We start from the raw sequence: 18,803 nt of genomic DNA, 5'->3' as shown, positions 1-18,803 counted from the left end.
AATAAAGCAGCCTGTAAAGTCATCAGGCATGACTTTGGGGGTCAGCCGATGTGCATTTCCAGATCTACTACAAAGTTGATCCTGAGTCTGGTTTTATTTATTTCTTCAATATTCCTAAAGCTCACATTTCGATTTGCTGTCTAAGATATTATCAGTGTTTGTTCAAAGTAAAAAGGCCTTGATCAAGTCGCCTTCATTACTTTTTACATGCGTCTCCACTGAACCTAACAACCTGATGTCAAGGTTTCCTATGCAACCAAAGACAGCAAAGAGGAAAGTGTTAGGTTGTTTCTTCAGACAAATTCTATTGCTGTGGCTGTCTTCAGTTCCAAGGGAAACAATTTATATTCCACCTTCCAGATTTCATTACATGTCTTCATGAAAATAAAGTTAGCCAAGAAGTAGTACTTAGATGAATGATTTTGCATGTTGAGTGCCCTGGGGCTGCTTATACTCCATACGTTTTAAGCATATTCCCTCACTAAAAAGTCCTAAGAACTGTAGTTTACCTCACAGGGAGCTACAATTCCCAGCACCCATAACAAGCTATAGTTCCCAAGTTTCTTGTGGGGGACAGTGCTTTAAATGTATGGAGTGTGTTGTACCTTAAACTCAGGACTAAAATGATTGGTTGAACTGGGTTCCAAAAGCTTTAACAGAGGTAATTGTTTGGTAATTGTACTTTACACTACACATCTTCTTCGAATCTTACGGGCTTCCCCCCACAACCAGTAATTTCTGTTGAGTAATTTCATACATGTGGACATTATATGGCTATAAATCTGTGTATTTCCCATGTAACTGGTGATACTGAGAATCCTAGCATGTCCTTTTGTGGATAGAAATAAAAAAATTGTGGCAGTCTTCCCTGTCAACATAATTGAAAATGTATTGTGTGAAATCTGGTGTGCTACTCTTGCCAGTTTGAGGGGCAGAGTTGATGGTGTCTCATGACTCTCCTCCCAAAAAAAGATTCTGGAAAAATATTGAAATGAAAATATTACACCACTAATTCTACTTCAGCAGACTGTACGTTTGAGAGGAATATATTCATTTCCATATCTTAGCATATAGAAGTTGAGACATGCTTTCATATACATCTACAGGTTTCAGAGAAGATGTGTATAGTCTGAACATCTGCTGGTCTTCAGTAAAATATAGGTTTCCCCCTCTTCTTAACATTCCAGCATTTAAGATAAAAAAAGGAGTTGCATAGCTATGGAAACGGGAGTAAGTGGTTGCATCATAAGGCTATATATCTACTCCTTAGTGGTTCCACTTTTGCAGAAAACAAGTGTCTTGCATAATAGTTAAACTTTTTGCTCCAAATCTTAAGGCTGAAGATTTCAGAACAGATGTTGGAAGATGTTGGCGGTGGACAAAGGGATCGTAGAAGAATGGTTATCGGAATACAAGGTAATATATGGTTCCCAAAAATAAATATTCATTTTCAAGAATTAAATGCTAGCAATCATCCATAGTAGTAGAGCCAGTATAGTGTAGAGCAGAGGTCCCAAACCTTTTGGATATTTTGGACACATTAGCTATTTTATAGAATCCTTCACAGAATGGCATCATGGGAGTCATACCTATCAGAAACCCAAGACCTTGTCAGGACTTAATACCATTGCACAGAGATCTTTACAGGTTGTCAGTCTGGGTACAGGGCCAGGTTCAAGATGTTATAGTACAGTATATAAAGCCCTTAACAACTTCAGACTAGTTACTTACAATATCATCTTACCCTATATATGTCCACTCGACTACTTCGACCTGCGGAACTGGCACTGTTATAGGTGCCACATAATACCCGTTCTGCATTCATAAGAAATCAATCTTTTAATGTGGCAGCACTTACACTTTGGATCTCCCAGCCTATTGATACCAGGCAGGCACACTCACTGTACTCTTTTTAGCTCCTGCTAAAAATATTTTTTGTTTAGACAAGCCTACCCAGATAATGTGGCATGTTTATATGTGGTTTGATTGTTTTTAGTTTATTGCTGACCCCCCCCCCGTTTTTTCCAAATGTTTATATAATAGTTTTAACTTATTTCTACCCATACTTTTGTTGTTTTATTCTCTTTGTAGACCACTTTTGTACCTCAATCAAGTGGCATATAAAGTTTATGAAATAGATAAATAAAATCTCTATCTAATTTAGTCTTCTTTGCAACATTACCATTCATACTTTCTTTTTGTCCCATATCACCACCAAAAGGCATACATGCACCCTTTCTCGCAAGAACATTGTCCTTCAAACTCTCCCTCTATTCCCCATTTTCTACTTTTCCCTTTTTTCTATGTATATGAATGGCTAGAATATACCTTTACATAAGTTTAGGTGCCAGGCAAAACGTTTCTCTTTAACCAGGTCTTTGGCGTGGACTGATTAAAATTCTGTGTCCTTTTAAATGAGTTTGTGGGAGGGAGGTTATCGGTCTGTTTGTTTTATTACCGGTATATATTTTGTGTCCTCATTTTGTATTTTCATGTTGTGAACTGCCCTATGATCTTCAGCTGAAGGGTGGTATACAAATTTAATTAAAAAAAATATTATGAGGTACTTTTGCCCACAAGAAAAATACAGCCTGAAAAAATAGGATGAATACCTCATATGAAGAAGGGGAAATAAATATCTTAATTGCAAAGAAACTTATATATTGGCTTACTGTGTCTTAAAATGTTTTGTGTTAGACAGTGCCAGAAGCATCTATACCAAGCTATGCTAAAAATCTGAAAGACAAGAGTTCTCTGGTTTCATCTCTTTATAAAGTTATTCAGGATCCACAAAGTGAGGTAGGTAAATGTGTACAGAATTATAATTGGGGTTGGGAGAACTGTTGAGAATAAATGGTGCATGCTGTTTCACTGCAGCACTAAGTTCTTAAGAAGTGGGCAGGGTGAGCAGAAGTAAGAACAACACAGAGCACTAAACCTTGTCCTCTTCTTTACGAGACCCTGCTTTAGACCTCTTGTTTTGACTTTCTGTAGATACTACCTTTGTATATTTCAACTTTTCTATGGCGCTGCTAAGACTGGAAATCTGATTTTAAAGAGTACCCTTTTCAGCTGAGAGCCAAACTAGATGTGAAATTAAATGTATCAATAATTAGATAATTATTGGAATTGTGGGAGAGAGTTTTAACTGTTTTCTTTCCCTGCTGCATTTCTGATCAAAGACAGAAATTCACAGTGTGCCTATTTCTCTCTTTTGTGGTGATGAAAGAGCAGCTCTGATTGAGTATGGCATAAGGGGAGAATGGGGCATACTAATTTAACATTTACAATACAGAATTGTTTCTTTTAAGAATTGATAAATTTTGCTTCTTTAAAAAGTGTAGAAAAGCATACTGATGTGTTAATCCACTAACAAAATATTTAATGTTTGATTTTGTTTCAGCTGCTAGAACCAGTCTGTCATCAGCTGTTTGAATTTTATCGTAGTGGTGAGGAACTTCTGCTTCAGTTCACACTGCAGTTTCTTCCAGAACTGATATGGTGCTATCTTGCTGTTTCTGCCAGTAAGGACCTACAAAGCAGTGGCTGCATAGAAGCACTTCTCTTAGGAGTTTATAACTTGGTTTGTATTCACACTTGAGAAATTAATTATTCTCTCTTGGGATAAAGTGCAAATTACAGTGTGATGTCCCGGGGGCCTCTTAACCAGTTAGATCTAAATCCCTGTGACATACTGCTATTAGCAGAAATGTTCATGTGGTTTTGTCAGAAAACAAGCCAAAAATCTGGAATATTAACTTGCTCTGGTTTGGTATTCTCTGTATTGACATTAGTTGGATTTAGCAATTGTATTCTGTAGATTTAGCACAGTGGGATGAAGGAAGCTGTTTTAAAACAGTTGAGCTATGCGGCATTCATCAGTAGGCATTCTTCATATCACATGTTTACCTTCTAAGCTCATTGTGATAGTAGTAGGATAACTCCTCCCTGGAGCGTTCCTCTGACTAAATATTTGGGAGAGTTGCATGGTAAAATGGGCTGTGTATTATTCTAAAAGGAAAACAGGGTTGGAAGTAGGTTCCCTGCTTCCTTCTATAGTCTCTCTCCACCCACCCCTCAGTATCTCCTGATGTGGTATGTGAGATATTGGTGAGAAAATGAGTGGGGGGTTGCTGCAGCAGGAAGCAATCCAAAGTACATCTGATATTGGAGTGGGGGAAGAAAGTATGTGGAGGATCTGCTCTTTGCCGTAGAATTCCCAACACCCTTTTCTTCTGCTTGAAAGTGAAAGACATTGGGAGGAAGGGCAAAGTGGGTGGGTGAGAGAGACTACAAAGCATTGTCTTGCTTTCTATTACAAGATAATGGAGCAATAGATTAACAATGTGCCTTTCCTAAACTTTCCTTGGCTCTACTCTGTGTCTTTGGAGGGGGTGGGAGAGACAAACATGGTCTGTATTCTGGGAAGGCATTTCCATTTCTGTACTCTGGTTAATATGCATAAGCATACTAATGAAAAGAATGTGATTAGCTGATACAGTTAATGGCTATCTACCTGAGTTTATAACCATGGTAATTACTTTTTCTGTATTAAGCTCAGAATTGGTGTTTCACTGCATCAGTGGTGTTTAAATGTGGAATGTCTTGATTTTGATGGAGGCGTAAAGGAAACTCATTTCTCAGTTTTCTATCTGTACTTAAAGCAGTAGTCTCATATAATAATAAACAGAGTCTACTTTGCAAAACACACTGTGTTCATCTTGTGGGTAAGCTTATATACCTTGAGGACAGAGAGATCAGAATAATCAAGGGTCTGTCAAGGGAGCCCCCAAAGTCAAGCAATTTAAGAGACGGCTGAGTCACAGTGCTATGTAAAGCACAAGTGACTTTCAGAACCTATAAAAATGAGTGTGACTATCAGCCATTAATGATAGTTTTCTTTCTCTGTTCCTTTTGATAGAAATCTCTGCTGGATCAAGAGAACTTTCCATTAACTGGTGTATGCCATTAGATATGACCCATAAGATTTATTCTGGACTCTAAAGAAGCAAACATATTGAGCAAGATTAGACTTGATTAGTAAATATTTCCACTTGAGTAAAACTTCTAATATGTCAGCTGTCAGATGCTTTTTGATTAGGACATCCTAGATGTTAAGAATTAGAAGATGCTGGATTTCCACATTCATCATCTTGTAAATTCAAGTGTTCACATGTGCATCCATTTAGTAGCTTTGGGCATAATTAAAGAGCTAATGAGGGATGGGAAGTTCATGCCCTACTCTGTTGCAGTTGCTCAAGTGATTTCTAATCTAAACAAACTTCCATATATTTTTCATTATATGACATAACTTTCTTTTATACCTTACAGGAAATAGTTGACAAAGAGGGGCACAGTAGGGTATTAAGTTTTACAATTCCATCCTTATCCAAACCTTCTATATATCATGAAGTAAGTTTAATAGACACTTCTGTTTCCATATGTGTGTGTAGTTTTGTTGTAGCCTCCCTTGCATGAATGTCATCTGGCCTTGATTTTGTCATCTTAAGGATAAATATTTTTGTTTTAAAAGTCTGCTGGTAGTGCAACTAGTTGCTGTTTCTTACAAAGGCACAGGTGATTAGGGCAAAGATGAACACAAGAGTACCTGGGTTTTGCATGCCCTCCAGGTGTTTAAATTGTCTCCCATCAGCCCCAGGGGGAAATGGCCAGTGGTCAGGGATGATGAGAGCTCTGCTACAAAGTATTGGGGGTGGGGGGATCAGTTTGGGAAAGACTGTTCTAAAAGTATCCGTAATGTGAAATATTTGAAGTAAAATATGATGGGCTTCAGTGTTCTAGAATATATAATGTTGAGTTTAAATTATCTGAAAAGTATTGTCATGGCTAAAGTTGTAATAAGTTTCAGGTGTAACTATGTAGAACAGGCATAGGCAAACTCGGCCCTCCAGAGGTTTTGAGACTACAGTTTCCATCATCCCTGACCACTGGTCCTGTTAGCTAGGGATGATGGGAGTTGTAGTCCCAAAACAGCTGGAGGGCCGAGTTTGCCTATGCTTGATGTAGAACCTAACTTATTTAAAATTATGAAATATTTTACATTAGCTTCGTCAGTGGAATAATAAAGCTGAAGATAAAATGAGAATAAAATGTCTGTTGTTGGTTAGCGTTTAAGTGGATCAAAACTGTGATAACCCAAAAATTTGATGTATTTCAACAAAACGTTTAGCACTGAAGTATAAGGACACATGATAGCAACAGACCCTCTTGCAAAGTTAGGTCTGTTGCCAAATCCCTAGCTGCAAGGGAAATTGGGAACATAGCACAAGTTGGGCTGAAGGCAGGAACTGAGCCTACCCCGCCCCCATGTTTTAGCTGGTTTTCTCCTGATGAGGCTCCAATATCAGAGGAAACTCCTGTTAAGAGGTCATTAGCTCTTTTTAAAAATAGTTTCACTTGGAATTGCACAGGGAAGAGTTCAGCTCCCCTTTCTAACCCACCTGTGCCAGTAAACTGATCTTGTTACCACTCTTAAGTTACTATTGAAGTGGCACAATGAATCTTCTGTACTATATTTTAGTGGCCTTTCCCCATTTTACTTATGAGTGTACTGCTTACCATGTAACATTCAGTTAAATTTTATACTTTTATGTTTGTCAACAATCAGCTGTCTATTTTAGTTTCTTTGTGCTTTTTTTTTTTTTAAAAAAAAATCAGTACTGTTGTTCTTAGTGATGTATTCAAGTATCTGTTTTTCTTAGCCTTCCAGTATTGGGTCAATGGCTCTTACTGAGGGTGCTCTATCTCAGCATGGCTTATCCAGGGTTGTGTATAGCGGACCTCATTTGCAGAGAGAGATGTTAACAGCACAAAACAGGTAAAAATGCATGCTGTTGCTTTCAGTCTTAGACAAAAAAACCCACACTTGGCCACTTATCAACTTTCCTTCCATGTTATCTTCATACCCCACACTTAACAGAACTTTTAATAGTATAGTTTATATGTTAGTGGTGTGTTCTTGATAACAGTTCATAATGTGTGTGTATCAAGCCGTGTGTATTTTTTCAATGAATCAGAATTCTTTATTTGTTCATAGGTTTGAAGTATTGACATTCCTTTTGTTGCGTTACAATGCTGCCTTAAGCTATATGCCTGCAGTTTCTCTTCAATCTTTATGTCAAATCTGTTCAAGGTAAGTTTTCTTTCTTGGTTGAATTGAGAATAGTATTTTTAAATTGTAATCCTATGGTATCTGTTCCATCTGTAGAGCTTGGTACAAGTTAAAACTCCAGTGGGTGATTTTTCATTTCTGGAAATGCATAAGCCAGCTGTTACGCAGGTTTGTCATCATTCTTAGGTGAAACACACAGGTTCCTTGGTACATGGAAAACAGTAATCTAAAAGAGGAGGGCAGGTGCTTCAAACAGTACTTTTGGATCCCAGCCCTAAACAGGATCGCTGTCTCTCCACATTTGGCCAGTGTAAAAGAAGAAGAGAGCTCCCTGTAGGGGAAGTCATATTCTTGAGAGGTAGGCGACCCTGCTCGTCACATTTAGCCCATAAGGCTGATCCTAATAAGGATCTGCCCCATGGAGTCCAAACAATTCTCCACCCTGAATCAGTCAGATGTACACTCAAATTCCGAAGTTTAATTACCGTATTTTTCGCTCCATAGGACGCACTTTTTCCCCTCCAAAAATGAAGGGGAAATGTGTGTGCGTCCTATGGAGCGAATGCAGGCTTTCGCTGAAGCCTGGAGAGCGAGAGGCATCGGTGCGCACCGACCCCTCTCGCTCTCCAGGCTTCAGGAAGCTATCCGCAAGCCTTGCAAGCCCGGTGGGAGTTCCCGCGGGCTCACAAGGCTTGCAGGCAGCAGCCTGCAGCCCCGGCGAGTGTCCGCAAGCCTTGCGCGCCCGGCAGGAGGTCCCGCCGAGCGCGTGAGGCTTGGGGCAGCAGCCTGTCGCCCGAAGCACGGGGAGCCCTCCGGAGGGCTCCCCATGCTTCGGGCGAGTGTCTGCAAGCCTTGCGCGCCCGGCAGGAGGTCCCGCCGAGCGCGCGAGGCTTCGGGCGGCAGCTTGTCGCCCGAAGCACGGGGAGCCCTCCGGAGGGCTCCCCGTGCTTCAGGCGAGTGTCTGCAAGCCTTGCGCGCCCGGCAGAAGGTCCCGCCCAGCGCGCAAGGCTTGGGGCTGCAGCTTGTCGCCCGAAGCACGGGGAGCCCTCCGGAGGGCTCCCCGTGCTTCGGGCGAGTGTCTGCAAGCCTTGCGCGCCCGGCAGGAGGTCCCGCCCAGCGCGCAAGGCTTGGGGCTGCAGCTTGTCGCCCGAAGCACGGGGAGCCCTCCGGAGGGCTCCCCGTGCTTCGGGCGAGTGTCTGCAAGCCTTGCGCGCCCGGCAGGAGGTCCCGCCCAGCGCGCAAGGCTTGGGGCTGCAGCTTGTCGCCCGAAGCACGGGGAGCCCTCCGGAGGGCTCCCCTTGCTTCGGGCGAGTGTCTGCAAGCCTTGCGCGCCCGGCAGGAGGTCCCGCCCAGCGCGCAAGGCTTGGGGCTGCAGCTTGTCGCCCGAAGCACGGGGAGCCCTCCGGAGGGCTCCCCTTGCTTCGGGCGAGTGTCTGCAAGCCTTGCGCGCCCGGCAGGAGGTCCCGCCGAGCGCGCAAGGCTTGGGGCGGCAGTCTGTCGCCCGAAGCACGGGGAGCCCTCCGGAGGGCTCCCCGTGCTTCGGGCGAGTGTCTGCAAGCCTTGCGCGCCCGGCAGGAGGTCCCGCCCAGCGCGCAAGGCTTGGGGCTGCAGCTTGTCGCCCGAAGCACGGGGAGCCCTCCGGAGGGCTCCCCGTGCTTCGGGCGAGTGTCTGCAAGCCTTGCGCGCCCGGCAGGAGGTCCCGCCCAGCGCGCAAGGCTTGGGGCTGCAGCTTGTCGCCCGAAGCACGGGGAGCCCTCCGGAGGGCTCCCCTTGCTTCGGGCGAGTGTCTGCAAGCCTTGCGCGCCCGGCAGGAGGTCCCGCCCAGCGCGCAAGGCTTGGGGCTGCAGCTTGTCGCCCGAAGCACGGGGAGCCCTCCGGAGGGCTCCCCTTGCTTCGGGCGAGTGTCTGCAAGCCTTGCGCGCCCGGCAGGAGGTCCCGCCGAGCGCGCAAGGCTTGGGGCGGCAGTCTGTCGCCCGAAGCACGGGGAGCCCTCCGGAGGGCTCCCCGTGCTTCGGGCGAGTGTCTGCAAGCCTCGCGCGCCAGGTGGGAGGTCCCGCCGAGCGCGCGAGGCTTGGGGCGGTAGCCTGCAGCCCGAAGCACGCGAGGCTTGGGGCGGCAGCCGCGGGGGGGGGGAATAATTTTTTTTATTCATTTCCCCCCCCAAAAAAACGAGGTGCGTCCTATGGACCGGTGCGTCCTATAGAACGAAAAATACGGTAATTGGTTTGTCATACTATTGTATCCAAGGCAAAGCTCTTCAGGAATCCTGCTGGAATCTTTTATGAGCTGGATTGCTAATTGAACTTGATTTAATAGAAATTTGACCAGATAAGAGCAATGTTTTGGTTTGTAGGAGACAACTCTGAAAAGATGGAATTGGCTAGTTAGATGCACTCGATGCACTCTTATTTGACCTAAAAAAAGAACATGCATTTCAGGATTCTTTTCAGCATAACAACTGCACACTATATTTCCTCTTTTTAACACACAATCAAGCAATCTAAAATAACAATACTAATACTAATTATATTCTTTTAGGATCTGTGTTTGTGGATATCCTCGTCAACAAGTAAGGAAATACAAAGGCATAAACAGCAGGATTCCAATTTCCTCTGAATTCATGGTGCAGATGTTAACTGGGATTTATTATGCTTTGTAAGTTCAGGAAATGTTATGTCCTATATTTAAAAAAGAATAGTACATTAATGGTTGGACAGTGTACATAGTGCATAATGCTCATTTACATGACAGAGTCCAGTGATCCTACGGGTGCTGTCACAAAAGATTTTGGTTTCTGAAAGTTATATCTTACCTTTCTGTAAAACATAATGATCGACTCTAGAGGAACCTTAAGGCATATGTCAGTGTGCTTTGAACTGTCTTTCCCAGGAAGGGGTGCAGCTTGGAACTGTTCTGCTCAGGTTCTGCTTGTGGAGCTTCCCATGGGCATCTGATTGGCCACTGATCTGATCCAGCAGGGCTATTCTGATGTTCTCATGGAGCACCAGCCACATTTGAGTAGTTACCATCTGGGCATCCAGAAGCAGTGGCAGACCAAGCAGCACTTTAGATGTGCTCCTTTACCACCAGGTTTATCCAATTCCAGGTCCTACCATTATCTCTGACCATTGGTCATGCTGGCTGGGGATCACCAGACAGAGCTAATGACTAGAAAATATCATTGTAAATATCAGTGTTTCTAAATAGCTTCTATTATTTATTGAATACATATTGTTGTGCATTTTATTTCTATTACGATAAATGATTCATCCAGATGGATCTATAATGAATAACATGTATGGTTGTGATGTTGAAATGAATAATCATTATAATTAGTTCTGATTTTGTGTCTCTGCTAACTTTCTAGTTATAATGGAGAATGGGATCTAGCTCGTAAAGCAATGGATGATATTTTATACAGAGCACAACTGGAGTTATATCCAGAACCACTGTTGGTAAGCATCTTGTGTTAAATTCTTCTATAGCATTTGTACATTTTATTTAAAACATTTATATCCTGATTTCCCAGCTCATATGAACTTGCCAAAGTAACGTAAGCTAAAATATTAAAAACAATCTTCCGTAACAATTAAAAAGCAAATCATAGGCAATGAGCTAATAAAACCTTCCAGAAAAAGAGAAAATATTGGAGAATAAAACAAATTGGACACTAGTCTGGCCATGTATTTGCTAAAAACACAGGCAGAGTAGGAGCCAGATGGATATCCTCAGAGAGGGAGCTCCATAACCTGGGAACTACTGTGGTAAAGGCAATCTCCCTCATTACCACCCTCCATACCTCTAATAGCAACAGGAGATACCAAAGTATCTTCTCCAGTGATCCAAGTGGATGGGTAGCTTTATGTAGGAGGAGGTTGTGCTTTAAATAGCCTGGTTCTTGGACCAGGGTTATATAGGGTTAAAAAACTTATGAGTCGCTTTTTTAATTAGGACTGGAAATTGATTGGAAGCTCTAGGTGTAAACTAGGACATGCATAATCAAGGGCAGACATGCATTCTCCAAGAATATGTACAGTTGGCCTAAGCTATACAAACACACTCCTGGCCATGGCTGCCTAGCCTTCCAAGGGCAAAGCTGCCTCTAAAACAGGACGGCCCAACTCCATTTTGGGGGGCCTGGGGGTACATGGAAATCTAAAACTGTTGTTGGCACCACAAAATTCTCATTTCACAAGACAGTCTGGTGATGCTCAGATCCCTTCCCAATAAAAGCACCTGGACACCCCTCCAAAAATACAATACAGAGACCAAAAAGCAATCACCACCTCCTACATCAACCAAAAAAGGGCCAAAAACTATGTTAAGAACATTTGCAAATTGAGAGGGACAAGGGGCCTGGGTGGTTGCCGAGGTGCTGTAGTGTCCATGGATACAATATTGGGGACCCAAAGCCTAAGGCATAATAGTCTCTCAGTTTTTAAGAGCACACAGTAAATAGTCAGAAACAAGGACTTCTGTACACTTGGAATGACAGTGGATAGTTAAAAGACAGCCAGGAGGGGGAAACATGATTATAAATGGACTTCTGCAACAGCTTTTAAGGCAAGTGTTCTCAGTCTGAATTGTTTACTAATCTTCTAAAGCCATAATTGAACAGATGGAAGTCAAACTGTTTTTTGTTTTGACTTTCATCATTGATGCTTTCCTTGATACATATGAAATGTTGTTGCTTCAATTCAAAATCTGGTGTTAATGTTGAAAATTTATCACACTTTTTTGTTGATTTCTTAGGTTGCTAATGCAATAAAAGCTTCATTGCCTCAAGGTGCCATAAAATCTAATAAAGAAGGTACAAAATGTATTCAGGTTGAAATTACACCTACTGCATCTAGAATATCAAGAAATGCAGTGACCAGCATGTCTATTCGGGGCCATAGATGGAAAAGGCATGGTAAGAAATGCAGTTAATGAAACTACAATTTATTAACTAAATTCTAGAAGTCAAGGCTTCCAGAATGTCATTAAATTGGCTGATGAATTAATTGCGTTATTTAATTTCTTTTATACAAAGAGATACTATGACTTCCTGTATCAGTACTCTGATGCATAAATAACTCTATGCTTATTCAGTTTACCATTCATTATTCCTAAATTTTAATATGTACACTGCAAAATTAGTGTGGGTGTGCACCTCAGCTGCCCGTATCCAGAATTTGATCGTAACTGGAATTTTAATCTCAGGTTGAAAGCTTCTGTATATAATTTCGTTAAGAAGCAAAATAATAGATTGAATTCCCAAGAGTAAATTAAACTCTGTAAATTAAGATAACTAGAACTTCATTATTTTAAACAGTGAAGTTTATCAAATCAGTGATTTTTATTATAGTTATTTAGCTCTTAAAGTTTCCATGTAGGTTTTGTGTTAAGAATATGTTGCAAAGCAGTAGCATCCCTATGTACAAGGCCTTTTACTTTCATTTGTTTATGGGATAGTCACTATGAAATTATTTAATCACAACTTTTGATCATTAGAATGGATCTTGAATGTACCCTTCTCCCCAGTTGGGTGATCTGAGGCTTATTTCATCCTGCAGAAAACAACACATTCTATTGAGAGAAATTAGGCATACTTAGTATAAAACAAGACAACATCTACAACATATTGAGGGGCAGTATCAAGATTTACTGGGATTTATCACTCACATAATGGATTTATATCCATTATGGATCAAAAAGCAGATTGATAAGCTTATCCTACCACTTCAACAACCTTTGGACTGGGAACCTTTTTCCAATTTTATCTACGGATATAAAGTCACTGGAGAACCTATTAATAGAAAATGATGTTTTCTGACTATCTTGGAGATCAGTAGAGTATTTCACTTCAGTCCTGTGGTTTAAAGCTCAATTTGTAAAGGTTAGTGGTATCTGTTGTGATGAATCTGATCATGCAGAGATATTGCTGTCTTCTAAATGAACTGCAGCAGAATGCTTTTTTTTATAAAAAAAACCCTACTACTAAGAAGTACATTTGATTACTGATTTGGCCAGCTGCTGCTTCTGTCTTGTCTCCTCCTTGTTAAGAAACTGTTAAGAAAGATTTGGAGTGTTGCCCAAATTTCACTTATTTATTTGTTTAAGGCATTTCTATACTGTTTAAACCTTAGCATTTCTAAATTCAGTAACTTGCAGAATAATGGTCCAAGGACATGTAGCACTGCTTCCTTCTAACGAACACAATTTTGTATCTTTTTATGAAACTAAATATTTTGATAGTCCAGAAAAGTTAAATACCTTGCACTTTTTAGAAACCAAACCATTCTTTAATATTGCCTTCCTGCAGGAGTCATACTTGATGATACAGGTGCTGAAGTTCACGAGTCAATGGTTAGGACAAGTGTTTGCTGCAGCAGATAACAGTAAGGAAAGAGGCTTGATAGTATTAGTAAAGCAACTGACTCCAATAAAGATGAACAGTTACTTTGTTAAGAAGAACAATTATTTGCCAGGTATGCAAGTGTTGCTGCAGACTCCTAAGAGTTAGTAAATTGTGAGCTTTCAATTCAGGAAGGTGATGTCATTATATTGTGTAAAATGGGGGGAAAGTTCTTTGTCTCATGAAAGAGAACTTTTATAACTTAACTGTGTTTAAAAATAATCCAGAAGAAAAGATTGGGGGTTTCCAGGCATTGACCTTCTTACCACAAAGGAAAACAGTGTTTTGTTTCAAAGCTTTGATTCAGAGTAGAAAAGAGGCATTTCCCTGTTCCATTGCAGTCATCTCCAATTAACTACCTCCTTTGCTACTTTGTGTCATTAACCAGTGTGCATGTAGGTGGCATCACTAATCCTGCTACACCAACCTATTGCAACTGCCTAGAAGAACATAAACCCTACTGCTGCAACCTGACCACTTCACACAGGTGGGGGCAAAATGATTTAGCAAAACATGTACTGTGGGCATTAAAACAGGCACTCCCAGATTATCAGAGGTCCAGATCAATGCCATAAACTCTCTATACGGAAAGCATGCCACTAAGTGGGAGAGATTTTCAGTGTTAGTAGAGGCATGGAATTCAGTTCCATGTGTTTATGTAGAGAACACTTCAGATAGTTTTTAACTCAAAGATGGTAAACTTAGCTGGTCATTCATCAGGTTGCAATTTTAGAATCTGAAAGATTTGGACTTGGATTTTTCTCTTTCTGTGTATGTATTTTACAACAATAGCATTATTATTCTCATTTCCTATTAAGTTAATTTGCATAAGAAAAGTACAGCTCTAGTGAGTTCTTAATTTCTTGAGCATTGAGCTTGGGAAGCTATGCTCCATACTCAATAAAGGTAAAGGTACCCCTCACCGTTAGGTCCAGTTGCGGACGACTCTGGGGTTGCATGCACATCTCGCTCTATAGGCTGAGGGAGCCGGCGGTTTGTCCGCAGACAGCTTCCGGGTCATGTGGCCAGCATGACTAAGCCACTTCTAGCGAACCAGAGCAGCACACGGAAACACCATTTACCTTTCCGCCGGAGTGGTACCTATTTATTTACTTGCACTTGACGTGCTTTTGAACTGCTTGGTGGGCAGGAGCTGGGACCGAGCAACGGGAGCTCACCCCATCGCGGGGATTCAAACTGCCAACCTTCTGATCGGCAAGCCCTAGGCTCTGTGGTTTAGACCACAGCACCACCCGCGTCCATACTTAGTAGCTTGAGATAAATCGAATCAGATATTGGTGAGAGCAACATAGAACATGAATGCTTAGAAAAGGATGTCATTCTTGTAAACGATGGTATAATGACACAAAGTGTATATGTGGATGCCAAAAAGGTGGGTTAATTTTTAGCCAAGCCAATTTTATTGCTGAATTGGCATGCTTTGGAGATCTCAACTTCTGTATAAGAATGAAGAACTGGGACTTGGAACAAAATATTGGGGGTATATTCCCCAGCCCTAAAAGAACAGCAAGCAGCCTGAAACAGGAGCCTAGTAGTCCTGTTCAGTCCTTGCAGGAGTGGGGCAAAGGAAAAGGACTCCTTTTTGTGGTTCTTTGCTTCTTTTCCCTCCTTCCCACACCTTTCCCTGCTCTGTTGAGAAGGGGCTTCCAGCCTGCAACCTGAGCATTCTAGAGATATATGGCAAGGATTTGTGATGAGCAACAAAATGTATTGTTTTTCCTAAAACATTCCTATGTAGTACCATGGAGGCAGGGTTTTAAAAAATCTTTGAGTTCATGTTTCCCCAAACTAATCCCACTTCACTGTGAGCTGTTAGGGGTTTGAGCAGGATGGTGTCCTCTTGTTCCTTACCTTCCATGTTCCACACAATCTGCCAGACATCTGGTTCCTTTTATACCCCCCTTTCTTCCCATGTAAGCTCAATTGTCCTCAACATTTTGGGGAGTTCTGAATCTCCAGTGGTGTGCATTTGGGTTACTCTTGGAGTTTTACAATTTTTCATTTATCTTAATATAGGATTCTCCTAGTATATAGAAACCATACATTTATTTTTGATTGTCCTGTTTCGCTTTGAAACTGATAGGCACTTGAGTCCCTGAATTTGCTATAAAATGGAACAATTTTATTTTTTATCTTTAATCAATTGACCTCAAAACTACTTGGCTCCCAGGTCTTCAATATTTTCAATCCTCTGTCTTCCTAAATACACTTGCTGCCTTGTAATAGTATTCTCTAAGCCAGAAATCATCTGTACAACTCTAACATAAAAATACAGTGTTTTTCTTTTATATTTATTGTTCTAACTGCTTGATTTTAGAAAAGGGAAAATGTATTCTGAGACTGTAAATACATTATGGGTGATTTGGAGAGTAGACTCATTGAAATAATGGACTTCACTGGGTCTACTCTGAGTATGACTTAGTGCCATAGGGTGATAGCCAGCTATCTGAATCTCTGAGGTTAAGATTCCAGTTAATCAGAGTCAAAATGCTGTAGAAGGACAAAATGTAATTCTGTGTTTCTTTTCTTTAGTGTGCCAGTTCAGCTTTTTAAATGTGTTATTAAAGTAAAAAAACCCTATGAATTACTGAATACTGTGACTAACGTTGCAAAGATGTGTTAAGCCTCTGTTTTTCTATATGGTTTTCAGGGTGCTTAACTTGTAAAAATGCAGTTGATGATGCAGCTCTTTCCAGTGCTGCCCATCTCCCTTCCACTGATTGAACTTTCAAAATCTGATTGGACAGTGTCTATGTATTTTTGTAGTCTGTTCATTTTCCATTTAGACTGAGCATTCCATTTTGTTACAAAGCTCATGACCTCCTTATGACCTTTAGATATTCAGGCCCTGTTTTGTTCCAAATTTGGTTGAATCTATTGCCCTCATGTTTTTTCTTTTAATGAAGCTGATTCTACTAGTCACGTTGGCCCCTAATAATCATTCAACACTTTTTAAAAACTCTTTAGTTTTTGTCTGCCCAACAACCAGCAGAACCTCTTAGTTATTTTAAGTTGCTCAGCAACACAAAGGACCAGTAAGTTTTGCATGCTAATATAGTAAAGTTCAACATTTCAGTTGCGCTACAAGTGTACTATGGTGCTGGTATTTGTTACTGCTTTCCCCTTAGAAGTGATGTAAATGGCAACAGAAAACTTCCAAAATGTGTGCTAGAAGTTGTGCAGATCAAGTGTTAAATGTGCATAAGGAAGCCTTCATAGATTAAGGCAATCATGACAGCAGTGCATCTAACTGTTTCTTCCTCAGTTTAATACCATATTCTTCCTATAACAAATCAAGGTTGGCAGCGTGAAGATCCACAACACAAAGGACTTGTAATATTTGGCTGAAATATCACTTATTGGCAATTTTTAGGATTCATTTTTTACTGATGTTTTATAGTTTTCTTTGTAACATTATTTATCGTTTTGTTAAGCTGCCATGAGTGTTTCATAATAAAGGTGTGATACAAATGTTAGAAATTATTTTACTAACATTGGGGAAGATTCACAGCCTTTTTATGATCTTTTATATAGGCTGAATGCTCATGTACCTACCCAAAGAAACAGGGCTCAAATAGGGATCAGTCCACAGGGTGATGGGCCATATGTTGAAGCCCAGAGGGAGACAAAGGGGAGATGGCACATTTGCCTGGCTTCAGAAAGGTTCAAAATATTTTCTGTAAAAACATTTAGCATAGTGAATCTCCATATGTAGGATAAATGTCAATTTTATGCAATGTAAAATTAATACAGAAATAATGTTGATTATAATACAACTCTGTGAGTCAGATAAATTCCAATATATTACGGTGCAACCTACAAGGAAATTACTTTATTATGCTGTTTCTGGATTTATTATAGTTTACTTTTACATGATAACTTTAGAATGAATGTATTTATTTACGTATTTACTACAGTAGCAGCAACTGACAGGTAAGACATGGACTATAATTGAAATGTCTAGAGTTTCATTTTTAAATGTTCTAGTGGCAGCAGAATCACTTTACTCTCAGAAATAATGTATGTCCTTCCTACTAATATTGCTAAATAATAGGACAGTAAGCAAAACATCTGACTTCATAACATTCAGCCTTCTAGTTTTGTCAGATTTGTCTTTTTCGTCTTTTTTTTTTCTTTTGTCTCCATGTTTTTGTTTCAGCCATTTTTTTTGTTTTGTCTTATCCATTTTTTAATTCTAGAACAACCAGATAATGCTAATGACACTACTGAATCGGGCAACTTTGTCATACCCGAGATTAGTGTTACAAATGTGACTGGAGAGAGAACCGGGAATGGGGAAAAAAGCAGAGCACCAACAGAGAATGATGCTCAGCATATACAGGGTGTGCAGGAAGCACCTACAGATCCTAGAGTTGACAGCAAAGGCATGCCAGAGATCAGGAGGCAAAAATCTGTAAGAAAAATTATGGAGGATGGAATAAGCTCACCTGGCAGAGTGCAGTTTTAGCAGAGCACTTTGTAGCTACACTCAGAAGGTATCGATTGAAAGGGTCACTGCTGCATGTTTGGAAGATTACAGTATACAATAAATATATTTGCATGTTACCTTGAATAAAACACAATTGCATGCTTTGCACATAGAACGGATCTTTGTGCTGAATACATTGTTAGCATGCTGGTAGTTCTTAAGTTTTAGCTTGGGAAACCACACTGAGAGACTTCAAATTGGCGGGCAACTGAGTTATTTTTAGATCAGTACTAATCTTTTAGCTATACAAAGTCACTTAAGGAAAAATTTCTTCGAAATGTACATAAACCATGTCAGTTCATCCTATTTTTTATTTTTATCATTTTAAATCTTTGCAGCCATGAGAGCTAATACTCCAGTGTGTAAGGTTTCTAGACTTCTCATTAAACCACTTTGTACTGCAGAATGTGACCTTTCAGTCCTTGAAATATAAGCACTGTTGGGTTTGCTAAAATTTGAGAACCTGCAGGTGATGCCGTATTGGCTTTTATGGTGCCCTGATTATCTAGCGCCATGATTGATTCGCTATGCAGATAGTTATGTAGATGCCTTTGCACATATTTGGAATAAATATATTTCTACCTTTCTGTAATATATCTAACATCTTTCTAACCTTTTGCATGAATAATGAGTACTTTTTTAAATTGCTACAAAATGAGATTATAAGCATGCTTCTAATAAATTTACTTTACTATTCTGATATAAATTCTACTGTACACTTTTTGTCAATTTGAGATAATTGGTAAGTTTTCTATCTTCTCCTT

General features: G+C 40.6%; 2 protein-coding genes across 19 annotated transcripts in view; one reads left to right on the top strand and one right to left on the bottom strand.

The window, feature by feature from the left end:
* HYCC1 (hyccin PI4KA lipid kinase complex subunit 1) overlaps positions 1-18,803 on the top strand; it is a 45,053-nt gene that overhangs the window by 21,789 nt on the left and 4,461 nt on the right. For 8 of the 15 annotated variants that reach the window (XR_013978036.1, XM_080974890.1, XM_080974889.1 and 5 more), the window contains exons 2-10: positions 1,337-1,416; positions 2,698-2,799; positions 3,404-3,583; positions 5,332-5,412; positions 6,723-6,838; positions 7,058-7,153; positions 9,671-9,787; positions 10,500-10,587; positions 11,885-12,044. Coding sequence is in view for 12 of the 15 variants with exons in the window: in XM_080974890.1 (XP_080831016.1) it covers positions 1,366-1,416; positions 2,698-2,799; positions 3,404-3,583; positions 5,332-5,412; positions 6,723-6,838; positions 7,058-7,153; positions 9,671-9,787; positions 10,500-10,587; positions 11,885-12,044 (991 nt within the window). In the remaining 3 variants the exon portion in view is untranslated. Of the gene's footprint in view, positions 1-1,336; positions 1,417-2,697; positions 2,800-3,403; positions 3,584-5,331; positions 5,413-6,706; positions 6,839-7,057; positions 7,154-9,670; positions 9,788-10,499; positions 10,588-11,884; positions 12,045-13,436; positions 13,603-17,749; positions 18,047-18,803 lie in introns of those variants that run through there. The other 7 variants (XR_013978038.1, XM_080974886.1, XR_013978037.1 and 4 more) reach the window with 7 other exon arrangements.
* The window catches only part of LOC308459517 (uncharacterized protein), a gene marked incomplete at its 5' end in the record, with an annotated part of 32,576 nt that continues 23,128 nt past the window's right edge, over positions 9,356-18,803 (bottom strand). For 2 of the 4 annotated variants that reach the window (XR_013978049.1, XM_080975114.1), the window contains one exon: positions 14,957-17,227. Coding sequence is in view for 1 of the 4 variants with exons in the window: in XM_080975114.1 (XP_080831240.1) it covers positions 17,121-17,227 (107 nt within the window). Of the gene's footprint in view, positions 9,547-13,387; positions 13,498-14,956; positions 17,228-18,803 lie in introns of those variants that run through there. The other 2 variants (XR_013978047.1, XR_013978048.1) reach the window with 2 other exon arrangements.

Source organism: Podarcis pityusensis (genome assembly GCF_964106645.2).
Source record: "Podarcis pityusensis genome assembly, chromosome: 12".
Classification (NCBI taxonomy): Eukaryota; Metazoa; Chordata; class Lepidosauria; order Squamata; family Lacertidae; genus Podarcis; species Podarcis pityusensis.
The sequence above is the reverse complement of the archived record's forward strand: the minus strand, read 5'-3'. Positions and strand labels throughout refer to the sequence as shown.